The 17112-nt window shown below is 34.8% G+C and overlaps 1 protein-coding gene across 2 annotated transcripts; it reads left to right on the top strand.

The window, feature by feature from the left end:
* Positions 1 to 464: 464 nt before the first annotated feature.
* LOC134251140 (microtubule-associated serine/threonine-protein kinase 2-like) lies at positions 465 to 15914 on the top strand. Of its 2 annotated transcripts, XM_062733505.1 has the most exons (23): positions 465 to 556; positions 1091 to 1172; positions 1425 to 1564; positions 3760 to 3780; positions 4916 to 4988; positions 5771 to 5974; positions 6108 to 6206; positions 6374 to 6500; positions 6666 to 6730; positions 6818 to 6897; positions 7090 to 7264; positions 7571 to 7662; positions 8140 to 8220; positions 8354 to 8424; positions 8551 to 8667; positions 8765 to 8875; positions 9100 to 9327; positions 9541 to 9668; positions 9918 to 10183; positions 10851 to 11107; positions 11208 to 11324; positions 12229 to 12440; positions 12930 to 15914. In XM_062733505.1, the coding sequence occupies exons 1-23, from the start codon at positions 510 to 512 to the stop codon at positions 13899 to 13901; spliced, it is 3765 nt and encodes a 1254-aa protein (XP_062589489.1). In that variant the 5' UTR covers positions 465 to 509; the 3' UTR covers positions 13902 to 15914. The 2 variants fall into 2 exon arrangements, with proteins under 2 accessions (XP_062589489.1, XP_062589490.1); XM_062733506.1 differs by lacking the exon at positions 3760 to 3780 and having other exon boundaries at positions 468 to 556.
* Positions 15915 to 17112: the final 1198 nt, after the last annotated feature.

The following is a 17112-nucleotide window of genomic DNA, read 5'->3' as shown; positions in this document are numbered from 1 at the left end:
GAGAGGAAAGAAGTTGTTTTTAATTCTGTATATAAGGTATATATCAGAGGGAAAAAAATGACTATCGCATGTGCTAAAAAATGAAAAGTTGAATTATGTGAATTATGTACATGTAGTAATCCATGAACTGAATCACATTTCTCTTAACTAGAAACAAATTTTTTGTAAAACAACAATGCGGAACTTGTGATATGCTTATGGTAAATTATTTGGTAAATATTTGAGGTACTTGAACATTCATTGAATTAAAATGAAAGTGGTTCAGGTTAACACAGTGTATGCTTGTAATGCTTGTAATGCATACATTCATTTATATAAAATTAACAACTTTTTATGCGTCTATTAAAAATGTATGGAGTAATGTCATTTGTTCTTATAAATATGGAATTTGTGTGTGTTTTAGTGCACATGTATTCAGTACTTAATGAAGTGGGATGTTATAATTTTTATGATCTTAGTTATTTATTTTTATTTTGACAGGAAGTAGTCCCCATGACAGTCCCAGGAATATGTCGCCTAGTCAACACGGCAACTTCCTGTTCCAGAATGTCAGGAAGTATGAAAAATATTCTATAGAGTATGTCACAGATCTCATTCCCCCAAAACTTGTCAACTGTATAAAAATATTGAATCTCTGAGAGAATTACAACATTTAATAAATCAAATATTTATAGTGTCAATTATAGCTGCAGCTTGAATTATTGTTTCTTCAACAAATTTCATTCAAAGATCCCATTTTATGCTTAATTCCTTATTCTATGCAAGTACTTTAAAACTTGAATTGCCTAATTGTGAGATTTGGAGTATGTGATTGGAGTGTTTATCTAGACTTCTGTAACATAATGTAATATAATTCATGCATGGTGCTTCATGGTGCTTCATGATAAAACTACATGATGACCAGTTCGTCATGTATATTTAGGAATCTAACACTACTGAATATTTGCCGTTTATACTCTATCTAAAATTACTCTGATTAGCATCAAGAGTAAGGGAAGGGTGTAGGCGAAGCTTTAGAGAAATTTTCCCCAAGATCATTCTAGTAATAGGAAGAACTACAGACATACATATATTATCCTTTTCTCCACAGGTGCGATGGAAGACGGTGGTCCTTTGCTTCCCTGCCTTCCTCGGGTTACGGAACAAATACTCCAGGCAGCTCTAATGTTTCGGTAATCCCAAAAGCTCCATATCACACACACTTAATCTACTTCTCTTTGTAGTTTAAGTTTTCAAAATAGAAAAAAATAGATTTATTATATGGAGATGAAAAATATTTGTCAAGAAAAGAATGTAACACCTTTCTTTACACAGAAAAAGAAAATTTTCTTATCTCAAGCCACTCAAAATTGTAAAAAAAAAATGTAATACCTATGGTCAATATTAGACACCTCATCAATTCTATATTGTATTTGTTGGTATAGTCTCAATACTCATCACAAGAACGTCTTCACCAGTACCAGCCACCCCAGGAGGAGTACACCCTCAGTGGGAATGAGGGGGACGAGGAGGGCAGGAAATCCCCCCTGTCCCCCCTCCTACGACCCAGGTCCCGAAGTCTCAGGTGAGGGTTTTTGATTGGTAGATCTCACCTCACCCAAAACTCTACTTCTTGTTGCTGTTTTGTTGTTGTTACAATAATAATTGCTTGCAGAACATTATTTAATATTAAGTTTTTGGCCGGGTTGCAAAGAAAAATCCAATTTATAGGTAGATGGTGACTTTCCCTCTATCCTCACCAATAAATTTGATTAGATGTTTAGTTTATTGCTTTTTGGAGACTTGGTGGTAATGGATTATTTAAACTTAATTGATTGGGTGGTTATCGTAATTCTTGGTTAGATGTTTGATGACCCTGACCTGATGACCCCATCCTGATGATTCTGACCTTTAATGACCCTGACCTTTGATGACCCTGTCCTGATGATCCCATCTTTATGACCTTGAACCTTTAATGAACAAGTGAATAAAAATACTAAGTTTCATCTCTTAATTTTCCTCCCATTTAGTTATCACAACCTTAATGCAATCCGGCCGTGCTATCTTCATCAATTTCTTGATTTGAAAACATAATATTGAGGACTTGTTGCTATTTGGAATTGAGGAAATTTTTTTAACTATTCAAAAAGGTTGATTTTGAATTTATTTTTTTTTTATTTAAGTTAGTTGAGTTTGAATTTAAGTTTATGGTCAATAGTGAAAGTAATATTGATCAGCTTAAAGCTATAGTTTGTGTGTGAAACTGTAGGTTCTCCTCATTTTTGTCTCGCCTGCGACGAATGTCGCGAAGCGAGACATAGCGACCATAGATTCCGTCGTCGTCGTCGTCGGCGTCCAACTTTTGGTTAACCCAAATGTCAAAGTTTTATAAACTGCAATAACTTTCTCAAATTTTATTCAGTCTTCTTGAAATTTGGACACAATATTCAGTATGGATAAAAATTTATATCCCAAGTATGATTTTGAAAAAAAAAATTCAAATTTTTCCGTATTTTTTCCTTAAGTTGGACTTAGTTTTTTCATGATAATTTATGGTGAAGACCTATATTCCAGCAACTATAAGTTATAGGGATATGATAATTAGTCAGTGGATACATCATGGGTAACCACAAACGTCAGTACCAGAATTAGGTCATCTTGACCTACATTTTTCTGCATGAGTGACTTTGGTTAAATTTTTGGTGGAGGTCCATATCTCAGCATCTATAACTTATAATGGCATGATGATTTGTCATTGTACAGGTTATAAGTAACCAACAACATCAGTACCAGAATTAGGTCATTTTGACCTACATTTTTCTGCATGAATGACTTTGGTTAAATTGATAATGGAGGTTCATATTTCAGCAACTATAACTTATAGTGGCATGATAGTTAGTCAGTGGATACATCATGGGTAACCACAAACGCCTGTACCAGAATTAGGTCATCTTGACCTACATTTTTCCGCATGAGTGACTTTGCATAAATTTATGGTGGAGGTCCATATCTCAGCAACTATAACTTATAGTGGCATGATAATTTGTCAGTGGATACATCATGGGTAACCACAAACGCCTGTACCAGAATTAGGTCATCTTGACCTACATTTTTCCGCATGAGTGACTTTGCATAAATTTATGGTGGAGGTCCATATCTCAGCAACTATAACTTATAGTGGCATGATAATTTGTCAGTCTACACATCATGGGTAACCAACAATATCAGTACCATAATTAGGTAATCTTCACCTACATTTTCTGCATGAATGACTTGATACATATACAGTGGATTTGATTTCAAAATGCAAGTTCAAATTATTGCGACTCATAACACGTTGCAATATTCGCAATAATAAAAACATCACAATAATTTGTGAATTTACAGGGTATATGTATATATATATAAATGCCAATATAATCGCCAAGGGATTAGATATTAAGTCAGCTGTTCCATTTCTTTATTATTGTATTTTTGAGTTATTCCTTCTGAAATGTCAATAAATGCTTCAGTTTATCAGACAATCATTTCTTACTAACCACAGCGACAGCAGGCGAGACACAGGGTTGCGGGCAACCCTTACGTACTTTTACTCTCTCAGCTTTGATATATGTACAGATATATTATAAGGGCTTTTGTTTTAATAATGTACAATCAGAATTATTAGAAGGAGAAAATATAAACAAGATAAAGTCATAGAATTTAGATCACATTATTTATTCCAGAGTTCAGTCTTATTTTAGTATATGACTAATTTTAATTTCCTGCTTTAACGGATAGCTTATCCTGGCTTGCACTTGAGTAAGAGTTTCTACAACAACCTTTTTTTGATTTGTGTATTGTTTATAAGAAATATGTCTGTAGTTTGCTGTACACTTGGTACATCCTGTTAATGCTATTTGTGTAAACACCATGCAGTGCTATTTGTTAGTTTGTTATAACTCGCTTCAGTATTCATAGATCTTTTGCTTCATGAAAATGACATTTCCTTTTATTTGAAGTCATATTTTAGCATTGCTAAACTTTTTTTTTTTTTTTTTTTTTTTATACACATCTTGCCCAATTTTTGCATGCGTCATATGCAAGAAATTCTATAAATCATATAAAACTAAAAATCAACAGCAAACTCATTATAACAAATTGAAGAACAACAAATAAAAGTAGAAAAAAGAATTATTAGTTATGTATATATACAGTGTATAAATATTTTTTGTAATTTTTTTTCAAAATTAAATTTTCTTTTTTTTTATTTAATATTCAAAAGTAGATTAATAGTACATTATCAGGGCTAGAGTGAATCAGCTCAAGAAATGATTTCATTTTATCAAAAAAGATTATTCAGTATGTTTGATATAATGCTTTTATGCATTATGGAGACGTGAATCTTTTTATAAATTTATGTACTATGTACAAGTAACTAAAATTGTGAAAACTGGCCATATTTTATCCAGTATTGAACATATTAACTCCATATGATAGTGAACAGAATTTATAACCCTTGCATGAGAAAAAAGATCTGTAATAGCTCTTTAAGAAAAATATAAGCTATGTATTAAAAACATGTATATGATGTATGTTCACAAATATTGTGTATTTTTTCTTCCAAATTATATGACTATAATCTGTATATCTGTCTTTTAAACAGTTTAAACTATATCCAAGAGTTCAGAATAATTATAACACATGTAAATAATTTCTACACATAATACATTTGAAAAATAAATGTAGTAGCTTCTGCTTTTTATGTTTTAATTTTTTTTAAAAATTCAATATTAAATGAAATTCTAAATGTATTTAAGGATAAAATTTTGTTTTGTTAATTGAAGCAATATTTGATTTGTTTATTTGTAAAGAAGCACTATTTATATTTAGAGGACATTATATATTGATATTAGTCCTTTTTTCCAATAACTCAATGTATTTTCTGTTTATGTAGTAGTCCAATGGTTTCTCCTGGTGGGGACGAGATTGTCATGATGAACAGTGTTTATAAGGAACGATTTCCCAAGGTATGCACCAGTTACCTCCCTTTTACAGATAATTGTGCTTAAAGCTGAATACGATTCATAAAAGGAATGTGTCCACCATTTTTGTTCGGAGAATCGCTATACCTGCAGACCCCTATATAAAGGGCAGGACTATCTCACTGCTCAGTGTAATCAGTCGACACCGGTGTACACGAACATATGCTATACAGCATGCGATAGTGAAAATAAAACATAATGCTTCGTCTGATGCAGGAAAGTAAGATACCAAAGAAACTTACAATTATAGTTGTACAGGTCAGTGCAGTATACAAACAAACACAGTTACACGTAACTGTGATGAAATGTAAATTAAGGTAATACAAGATAACCAGCATGAACAAGGGTCACCATTCCACGCCAATACCCGTGATATTTAAGTAGTCAGGTGTGACGAATCTGATTAGTATACCCTGGTGCTGATGTATCATAGATAATGATATCTAAAATGGCGTATGCCTATTTACGAGTCGTGTTCAGCTTTAATAAAGAGGAAAGGAAATAGTTATACCTTCCTTTACAAAAACTTTATTAACAATGTATTTTCTGTCATCAAACAAATGTCATTATTCAAAATAAGGCTAAAGTAACCAGGCACATGTTTCTTTCCTTTTTATCCCATCTTTCCTACATAAACAGCAAATAAATTCATTGAAAATAATTTCTTTGACTGCATGATAACTTTTGTGATTTTGGTAGGCCACATACTGCCCAGAATCTCTATAGTAAATACCCTTCTGATGTTATATGTTTTTATTTTGCATTAGGCCACGGCTCAGATGGAGGAGAAGCTGAAGAAGTTTTTAGAGCAGAACAAGCTGGAGGAGGTGGACTGTGATGCCATTACACGGTTCCTGCACCACCAGGTGATGGAACTTGCTCGCGACTGTCTCCAGAAATCACAGGACAAACAGATCACAGGGACCTACTTCTTCGAGCTCTCAGAGAAACTAGAGAAACTACTCATTGATGTGAGTGCTACCCACTATGGTAGATTTTAGTGATTTTTCAACAAGGATAGGGTACTCTGGCTAAAGCTTGCTTTTGAAGACAGTGATAGTAGTATTGTTTGTTAATTTATGAAGTTTTTTTTTATGTTTGAAGGCACAAGAAAGAGAAGATATTGCTTACGAGTTTCTGTACCCAGTCATCAAGAACCTGTATTTGATCATCTCTAGACCCTCAAGATTACTGGAGTGTTTGGTAAGTAATACAGATAACACAGAAATATGAGCAAGTAACACATCTTGTTCAAGAACTGAATTATTAATGCAACAAGAGAATTTTTAATAAATCAAGATCCTAATTTGTTGTTAAAAGTCTGTTAAGTGAACTATAATTTTCCTTAATGGACTCTGCTGTATTTGTAGGAGTTTGATCCGGAGAAGTTTTATCAGCTTCTGGAGGTGGCAGAGGGACAGGCCAAAGAACACATGAAACGTGACATTCCGCAATATATCATCAGTAAACTAGGCCTCAACAGGGACCCACTGGAAGGTCCGACACACAGAATTTTGTCTATCATAAAACTCTTGTTCACTTTTTTTTTCTTGATTGCTTTTATTTTATTTGAAATTAATGGCATTTAATTTTTTTCCCCATTAAATATATACAGGTTTATTGCTATTGCATTTAATTGTGACAGTCGTTTTTACGTTACAGACCTCACTGATGGTGATACTGCTAGCTCAGAGCTGGATTCCTCCATTACAGAAGAAATTACACAGGTAAATCGTCATGTTTCATGCGAATATAATCCTGTTTGGGTTTTTCATCAATGATTGAATTTAATATAAAAAATTGATATTTTTTAGAAACGACGGATATACAAATTCCACACTCCTGTTGAGGAAGACTTTGAACTAATTAAATTAATCAGCAATGGAGCTTATGCGTAAGTTATTAAAGATGTTATCAACATAGGATAATCACTTAAATTGGATTCATAGCAAAAAAAATAATTACGGTATTTAAAAAAAATTATATTTAGATGTGGATATTTTTGTAGAAAGTGTTTTTACAGATGTATTCATTATATGAAGCTTTAGCAATCAATTTTTAATTATAAATGTGTTTTCCTGTTTAGTGCTGTTTATCTTGTACGCCATAAAGAATCTCGACAAAGATTTGCAATGAAGAAGATATGTAAGCAGAATTTAATACTACGCAATCAGACGGAGCAAGTCTTTACAGAAAGGGACATTCTAAGCTTCACAGAAAACCCATTTGTTGTCAGCATGTATTGCAGCTTTGAAACCAAGGTAGGTTTGAAAATCAGACTACATGTGCATATTTATATTAAAGTGCAGCAAAAATAGAAATGAAAAAATGAGGAGTATGTTTGGCTTTACTCAAGGTGAGGGCGAATGCAATTTTTTTCATTCATCAGGTCAAGTTAAGAAATGAGAAATTTTTTATGTAGTGATTGTTATTACTAGCTGCAATTACACAGCCTTTTTCGATTTTTTTAATCCGATATTTTCTGGAGAGGTCTCCCCCAATAAAGGAGAGGGCTTCATTATGCAGCTAGTTATTACAGGCAATGATTTTATCGTGTTTCTCTGTAGCGCCATCTATGTATGGTTATGGAGTACGTAGAGGGAGGCGACTGCGCCACGCTGATCCATAAGGCTGGTCCCCTACCTTTTGATTTGGCCAGGTAAGTACAGGATATATCTGAATAGTAATAATTACATTTTACATAAAAAAAGGCAAAATGAAAACAAAATTGAAAGCATTTTGTGATTACTATAGTTTGCAGTTAAGTGTAAAGTTTTGCGTTATGACACAATCTTTAGCGTCAGGTGCATCCAGCGTAAACAATTCACGTTATTGGTTAACTCAAATTATCAACATTGACATGGAAATAGTCTTTTGCACGAGCAACCAATCAGAGATAAGAAGAAAGTTCCAGTCATTAAGCTTGCGGTTAGGAGGCGTGTACAATTTACCTTGAGCACAGCTGTCAACTAGATCGTGACGTAATGTAAAACTTTACACTGAACTGCAAACTATAATAAGAAATTCATTGGCAATTGTTATATGGACATAATTATGTCTTAATGTTATTTTTGATGATGGAATTTGGTACATATAGTAAGTAAGATTAATGGGAGATAATTTATATATATTTAAGGATGTATTTTGCGGAGACAGTGTTGGCGTTGGAATATCTCCACAGCTATGGAATTGTTCATCGTGATCTCAAACCTGATAAGTGAGTTAAAACATCACTATATTACTTCACATGTTTAATTCCTGTGAAAAAGGCATTGAATGATCTTTATAATAAGTGTATAATTTGATTTGGGTGATGGAATTTTTCTAATCTCTGATTTTTTTTTTTGTAGTCTCTTAATAACTGCCACTGGCCACATTAAACTCACAGATTTTGGGCTTTCAAAAATAGGACTCATGAGTTGTAAGTATACTTAGAAATATATATTACACTGTTGAGGAAAAACATTGAATCATTTTCTACCCAACAGAATGTCTGCCACTCATGATGAACAATATGTTGTATTATATATGTTTTTGGTATTTCCAGTGACAACAAACCTGTACGAGGGTACGTTAGAACAGGACTGTAAGGAATTCAGTGATAAACAAGTGATTGGTACTCCAGAGTACATCGCACCCGAGGTCATACTCAGAAAGGGATATGGTAAACATTACTTAGTCTGAGAGTATCTTGATAGTTGAAGTTACAAAATGAACGATGTAATGTACTGTCTAACCTTTCACATCCTTGTTCATTTCAGGAAAGCCTGTGGACTGGTGGTCGATGGGAATCATTCTGTATGAATTTCTTGTTGGCTGTCCTCCATTTTTTGGAAGCACCTCCGAGGAGTTATTTTCTCAAGTTATTAATGGTAATTTGCTTTGTCTAAAATGAAATATAGTTGCATTGTGGCATCTTGTACACTGATATCTTGAATATCATGGATATGTCAAAGTATTTTATGTTCTTTATCTCAAATCCTTTGAAATCTTGTTTTTCTCTCAGTTCCTTTGAGTTTGATAATCAGGTTTTGCTGCATATGTAACTAATGGGCAAAGGGAGACAACTCTCAGTATTTTTCTGACCTGTTTACAGAGGACCTGGAGTGGCCAGAGGAAGAAGAATGGCAGGTGAGAGACGACGCCCGCGACCTGATCACCCAGCTGTTACAGCACAATCCTATAAATAGACTGGGTACCGGCGGGGCTCAGGAGGTCAAGGAACACATTTTCTTTATGAACCTAGACTGGGCGGGGCTATTGAGACAGAAAGCTGAGTTCATCCCAGAGTTAGAAAGTGAAGAGGACACTAGTTACTTTGAAAGTAAGTCCAGAAAATGGGGCAATGGCCCTGTGATTTTATAAACTTACTTCTAAAGTTTACTACTTTACTTTATGCAGGTGGCAAGGAACAATTTTATGTTCCCAGATGTTTACTTTATTTAATATGATTGCTGAATACATAAACTCCATCATTTCCTGGTTATATATTAGAGTATGTGTGTATATATTGATGTTGGATCATTCGCTGTTGTAGCTCGTTCAGAGAGATACAATCATGACATTGAGACGGAGGACACAGAGGATGACACGGAGGATCCATTGTTTCAGAGCTTTGCCTCCTCCTCCCCGCGGTTCTACTACAAAATAGACGAAATGAACGAGGTCAGTCACCTCAGACACAGACACATGTAGTCTGTATCTTAAACATATGTGTTTCTGGACGTCCTCTTTTTGAAAATAAATTTCATATCGATGATTTTATTACTTTGATTCATTTGATATGCTTGTTAGAATATATGACGCCTCTTGGTTTTAAAAGGTAGAATAACTTTGTAAAGTGATCTTTGTAAAGTTTTGCAAAATTTTTAGAACATTTGTGGAGTATATTTAGTAAACTTTTATCTTAAACAGAGCAAAGATAAAGATGACAGAAGAAGGCATTCCAGTGCTGATGAAATGAGAAGACACTCAAGCGCTGATGAAATGAGGACACAGCTACTGCAGAAACAGGCGCTGGAGAGAAAAGACTCGAACCAGTCGGAGAGTTCTGACACATCACTAGAACTACAGCAGCTGATGAAGAAGGAGATCAGTAGCGTGGACTCCACAGACACGTGTAAAGCTCATGACAGCAGTGGAACAAAGGACGAAGAAGTCTTCTCCTCACCTCCAGAACAGTGAGTAGAACTGTGACAAATCTCCAATGTCATCGTCCACCTTTTGTCTTATACAAATGATCTTTTTGTAGAGTAAAAGAAAACTCTATATCAAAAATTTATATTAAAAAGTTGATGTATTTTAACATACATGTGCATTTAAACTATATAGTAAATAATTTGATTTTACTTTTAACAAGCCATTTGATTGGATAAAAGGTTTTATCCATTTTGTATAACATAACTTGCCTACGTCACAATGAGTTACGTCAAAAAACGTATTACTCTGCTTGACGTTACTTTTGAAATTTAATCAATGTGAAGCCTTCTTCTGGGGGGAAAATTGTCTCATTGTCTGCAGTGAAATTAAATTATAAGGAATGAAGCTTATTTCAACTTATATTATACGATATAACAAAACTTGGGGCAGTTTACGCTTTTTTATAAACCGCTTTGCGGTTTATAAAGCGTAAACTGCCCCAAGTTATGTTATATCGTATAACATAAGTTGAATTAAGCTTCATTCCTTAATTCAGCTAGCAACAATCTTTTAATAATGAATAAGTTAAATGTTACATTTTTTGTTTGTTTTGTTCACTTATTATCTCTTTTTATTTTGTCTTTCTGAATTTATAATCTTTATTGAAACTAATTTTGAAAGAAGAATATTTTTTTTTTCCTATTACAGTACACCTCCAAGAAAGAGCACATTGGCAATTTTCTTCAGTACACCACCAAAGAGTCAGATTCCTAACACAAGCACCCCGGAGACTCCGAAACCCACCCACCGCCACCCCACCACCAGTACCCCGGAAAGTTCAGACAACAGCGACGACGCCAGGAAAATCTCCAAACGGGAAATCCTTCCACCCCCAATAAAAAGCATCATCCCTAAACTGGCCATCTCTTCTGATGAAGACAAGGACAAAGGTCAAGGGGTTAAAGGTCAGGAGAACACGCAAGTCCTCTGTACTGTTTTCATTATAAAACTTTTATGATTATATTCAGAAAAAGATTATTTACACTCATGTCGATTTATTTGCAGAGTTATCTCCTGTTGATGAAAAGAAAGAAAGGGACATAGAATCCAGTTCACTCAGTAGAAAAGTCCTACAGAAATCTGCCTCAACAACAGCACTGACACTCCTCATCCAGCCAACAGGTAATAACACTAACAACAGCACTGACACTCCTCATCCAGCCCACAGGTAATAACACTAACAACAGCACTGACACTCCTCATCCAGCCCACAGGTAATAACACTAACAACAGCACTGACACTCCTCATTCAGCCAACAGGTAATAACACTAACAACAGCACTGACACTCCTCATCCAGCCCACAGGTAATAACACTAACAACAGCACTGACACTCCTCATCCAGCCCACAGGTAATAACACTAACAACAGCACTGACACTCCTCATCCAGCCAACAGGTAATAACACTAACAACAGCACTGACACTCCTCATTCAGCCAACAGGTAATAACACTAACAACAGCACTGACACACCTCATCCAGCCCACAGGTAATAACACTAACAACAGCACTGACACTCCTCATCCAGCCCACAGGTAATAACACTAACAACAGCACTGACACTCCTCATTCAGCCAACAGGTAATAACACTAACAACAGCACTGGGCACTCCTCATTCAGCCAACAGGTAAAAATACTAACAACAGCACTGACACTCCTCATCCAGCCAACAGGTAATAGCACTAACAACAGCACTGACACTCCTCATTCAGCCAACAGGTAAAAACACTAACAACATTATTTTACCAACCAGTAAATTTACTTACCTCCAGCTCCTTATACAATCACCCAGTCACAGCTATCACTTGTACAAATTCCCAGAAACTGTACTATTACTCCATTCAAACCACCAAGTAACTCTACCTACGCTCCATCATATGCTGTGAAACTCAAAAACTAGGTAGACCTCTACATGAACTGAAAGTGCATTCATTTCACAATCTCTTTGAATGTGCATAACAATTAGTTCCTTGGTTGTTGGTATCTTTATATCTTGATTTAAAAGGATTATCTCCCATTTACAGATGAGTTTATAGCGAAGCCCATGCTGTCTCCCGGAGGGTCAAGCACCAGTTCCAGAGATGGCTCACCCTCCAGGGATGTCTCACCTCTAGTCAAGTCTCTCAACCCTCCCATCATCATTAGGAGGGGCCCACGGGGCTATGGATTCACACTCAAAACCATCCGAGTGTATCAGGGCGAGACCGACGCTTATACATTACAACACGTGGTTGTGGTAGGTGGCTTTTTAAAGATTGTGAAGAGTACTGTAAACCAACTTTTATTAGTGACTTTATTTTGCGATTTACTGTGGGTACTGTGAAATCACAAATTTTCGTGGGGGTTTAATTTTTGTTGTTTTCGTGGTATAAAGAGACCCATGAATTCATGTCCACCACGAAATATAAAATGTTACATACCTAACTACTCAACAATTCTTCATCCAAGAATTCAAATCCCCACGAACCAAGGGTTATTACTTCAACCACGAAAAGTTGACACCAGGAAAACATGATTTTACAGTAAATTAAATTTTCTCAATTAAGCCGTTTTGGGTATATTGTTTTTATATAGTCACAGAGACTTTTTAATAGGACTGTTTACAACGAAAAATTTTCGCAGTGATGAGGCTCTCGTGATGACCCTTGTAAAAATTTCTTACTTATTTTGTAATTGATGCAGATACTGTATTGAAAGAGTCTAAATTGTATATGTAAAATTGTAGGCAGTAGAGCAAAACAGTCCAGCTTATGAGAGTGGATTACGTCCAGGAATGTTGATCACTCATATCAACGATGAACCAGTACAGAGTCTGTTGTACACCAAAGTCATTCAAAACATTCTGAAAGGGGGAGATGTGGTCAGCATAAAGTGTATTCCAATGGAAAGTACGACAATTAAAAGGGGAGGAAGGCGCAGAGCACATCCTGGAAAAATGGTCCGAAAATCCAACAAGAAAAAAGGAGATGAAAAAATCAGAGAAAAAACAAAGGGAAGATCTATTCTAAGGAGGCTGAGTTCAAAATCTAAGAAAAGTGAATGGTCCACATCTCCTCTGATGGTGACAGGTCGATCCATTGGTAGTGGAGCTTTCAGTAAGTCTTGGACTTGTGGGGACAGCAGCAGTGGACAGCTTAAGGCCACAAAGTCTTTCCCTGGTGCCAATCCATGGTCACCCGATTCTTCATTTGGCAATTCCTCAAATAGCTCTCCCAATTCCAGTTCCCCCAATTCTCCTGCAAGTAATTCCACATTTGGCAGGCCAAGTTCGTTACACGGGTTACACCATAATAAGCGCACTCACAGCATCAAATCACCTCATCGTCGGAAGTCTGTTCACAACATCCCATTGTCTCCCCTGGCTCGTACCCCTTCCCCCTCACCCATGCCAACCTCTCCCAATCGCAGTCCCAGTCCCTTAGCATTTACGCAGAGCCAAGCCAGTGGCCATCAGATGGGAAGCTCCAATATGCCTCAGCAAACTTATCCTGCACATTTGAATTCCTCCCAGTCCCCCAATGCAAGCATTACCAGAAAAACCTCCTTTTCTCGACCAAAGAGTTGTGAGCCTGGTTCCCCCCTCTTAAGGCGTGCCCTATCACCAGACAGGCTTCACCCTCATTCTGCAGAAAAAGCTGCTGTTCAGAGGAAGGGGTCACTTCAGGAGAAAAAAAGTCATCTGTACGAGTCCATGTGATTGATAAGGCTGTTGTTTATACTGTACATAGTTAAAAGATCTTGTTAACTGCTTCTTTTACTCAGTGAGCACAAAGACGCTTTGAAATTCTCTAACCAACCCTTTATTGTGATATTATTGACCTGAATTGTTTTTGTGCAAGTGCTTGTTAATGATTAGTACTTCCCCCATATATTTTCATGTGTGACCAGCTTTTTTCTGTGATGACCCATGTAAGAAACCTCCCCATGCTCAAAACATGTGCTAAATCTGAGTTTACTGATTAGTAGAATGTGATATATTGTTTAACCATTGAGAAATGTTTGTTCACTTATTAATTCACTTGATTCAATTTATATGCATTCATATTCTCCAGTGCTAGAAATTTTGGGAAGAGTTTCATTGGGAAGGTTTAGCATTGCATACTTAAAAAAAAAAATAATTGCATCTATGGGATAAAATTTATCAGAACAATATTATTTGGCTGACAGATGACCAGAAAACAATCAAAATGAAAATGCATTGGTTTAAAATCATTGAAACATACTGTTTAGTCATAAACTATGAAAAATTTAAGGTAATTTTAATTGCATCATAGGTTTTTGGTTGTAAATGCTAGTTTACCAATTAATGAGTCTTTTGTAAGAAGTTAGAAATCTTTTAGAAAAATGGAACAAGCCTAATGGATGAATTGATCAGGATATTAATCGTGAACATACATAAACATTCAATCAGATTTTGTGTTGACTTACTGAACTGTGATTTATTGTTTAAATACTACTTGGTGCTTTCATGCAAATTACAAATTTGTTTTATCTTAACCCTCAGAGAAATTCTTGATAATAAATATTTTGCATTATTATAATGCTTTTCTTTTCAATACAATATGACCTATCATAAGAGATAGTGAGGATCTCATTCCAATTCCGTGTAGAATTTCTCTGAAGATTAAAGATTCTACTTTTGTTGTATAAATGTCTAAAGACGTAATAATGGCATTCAACCAATTCATACTTAACTCATTATGTGTAGTGTTATCAGAAAGTTTTTGTCTGTGACTGAAGGTAAATGTAAACATACTGCTTTGATGTGGATTTTTAATACATACAAAAAGAATTGATTTTTTGTTTAAAGTACATGTACATGCTTTTGAAGAAGGATTGAATTTATAAATTCTATAAACTCATTATTTCCATATGCTTATGAAGTAGTGCTAATTCATTTTTACTTGTATTCAGCAGACTTTCATTAAAGTGTAAAATTCACTAGAAATGTAAATATGAACACAACACAAAAGCAAATATGAAGATTATAAAATTCATTTTATCTGGAATTGAGATTTCTTCAACATATTGATTACATATCAAAAATTTCAGATTCTTGAATTTCATCTATAAGAAAAAAAACTTGTCGTTAAAGTCTTGCAGACAAATACAAGGTTTTCAGTTTGTCCATTGATCTCATGCACATGTATATAAGTATATATATATAATTAAATGTTATCCCACTGCCTGTACAAAAGATATAGTGTTGATGAATGACTAGTTTATTTGTATGTATAGAATTTGGATAAGTGATATTGCTGTTGTAATTATTTTGTTATACATATTATATTTCATGTTTTTTGCTACAATTTTATGAATATGTAGTTTGTGTTGACTATTTTTCATTGAAAGTTGTAAAGTTGGAGTTTTGCAAAATCTGTTTTTGCTTTTGAGTAGATCAAAAATTTAGATCATTTCCAATAAATATTTTATAGACTGAAGAATTCAAAATTTTGAGATTCAAGGTTTTTAAATGGAGTAAATACTACAATTTTTGGTACTTTTTAAGAAATAGTACAACATTTATACACAAGGGACAAATTCACTCAATTTTTTTTGGTAAAAGTGTAAACAGTAGTTCAGTGGTGTGCTTTGTTAACAATACTTGATGTTTAAAACATTGCATTGTAAAGCTGTACATAAGCATTGAAATCCTTTACAACTCGGTAAAAGAAACCATTTTTATCATATAATAAATTTATAAAATTGATCTAAAGGTGTTATTTTTTGCAATATATCTGTCAAAAGCAAAATGTTTGCCAAATGGAGACAGAACAAGATGTGTTTGTGAAACACTTTGCGCCCAGTGGCAACAAAATTCGAAAAAAAAATTTTTTTTAGCATATAGGTCACAGTAAAGGTCAGAAGATCATTGACCTTGGTGTCATTTGAAAGAAGTTTATAGTGGAGTATGCAAACCAAACATGAAGTCTGTCCTATGGTTCAAAAGTTACGGCAAAGGTTCAAAAAAAGCTATTTTTAGCATTTAGATCACAGTAAAGGTGACAAGGTCATTGACCTTAGTTTCATTTGGAAGAGGTGAATTATAGGAGTATGCATTTCAGATATGAAGTCTATCTCTCTAATGGTTCAAAAGTTATGGCGAAAGTTCGAAAAAGCTGTTTTTAGTATATAGGTCACAGTCTAAGTCACAAGGTCATTGACCTTGGTGTCATTCGAAAGAGATTAATTAGTGGAGTATGAATACCAAATATAAAGTCTCCATCTTTCACGGTTCAAAAAACAGACAAACAGACAGGACATAAACAATATATGCCCCGATCTATCGGTCCCGGCGCATCAAGATTATTCTGAATGACGTAATAAAATAAGCTATAACACTGCAGGAAAGTTCAAGTGAAGTCAAGTCACAGTCATTTAGGTTGATTAAACTTGGTGTATAAAATGGAATAATTAATTACACTGCATTTATATTTATTTAAACTGAATGCTTCTGATGCAAATGAAATGGAAAGGGTAAAAAGACGAACAGTAATACATCTCAATCTATAAACAACCCAAAGCTGTGAGGGTATATAAATATTCCAGAGATGGAATGAAGTGCCTAGGGGGTAGTAAGCATCCCCTGTAAATCGGTCACAACAGCTGTGTGAGCTCTATATATTGATCACGGAACATGGAATATTCCATAGTCAAACAAATTCATAACAATTGGTGCATGTGAAACAAGTCAGACAAAATAAAAGTAGACCCACTGATAGGTTATACAATTGTACAATTATTTGCTGCAAGAATAGTTTCTGAACTTGCAATGATTGCTTCAAGAAAATTCGAAATATGAAACAGCTGATGGGGTAGACTTTGATGCGTCTTTAAATATCAAGTTCACTGGAAGGAGATGGATGAACATGACGAGAGATATGCCCATAGCACGACAAACATGAAGG

The sequence above is a fragment of the Saccostrea cucullata genome, unplaced genomic scaffold (assembly GCF_032062105.1).
Source record: "Saccostrea cucullata isolate Sc308-1 unplaced genomic scaffold, CSIRO_AGI_Scuc_v1 ctg84, whole genome shotgun sequence".
NCBI classification, from domain to species: domain Eukaryota; kingdom Metazoa; phylum Mollusca; class Bivalvia; order Ostreida; family Ostreidae; genus Saccostrea; species Saccostrea cuccullata.
This window is presented reverse-complemented; position numbering and strand designations above follow the sequence as displayed.

Coding starts and splice junctions, on each gene's coding strand:
- LOC134251140 (XM_062733505.1), top strand. CDS start 510: ATGTCGCCTAGTCAACACGGCAACTTCCTGTTCCAGAATGTCAGGAA. Junction 9,328..9,540: donor GGACACTAGTTACTTTGAAA/GTAAGTCCAGAA, acceptor TCGCTGTTGTAG/CTCGTTCAGAGAGATACAAT. Junction 9,669..9,917: donor AAATAGACGAAATGAACGAG/GTCAGTCACCTC, acceptor TATCTTAAACAG/AGCAAAGATAAAGATGACAG.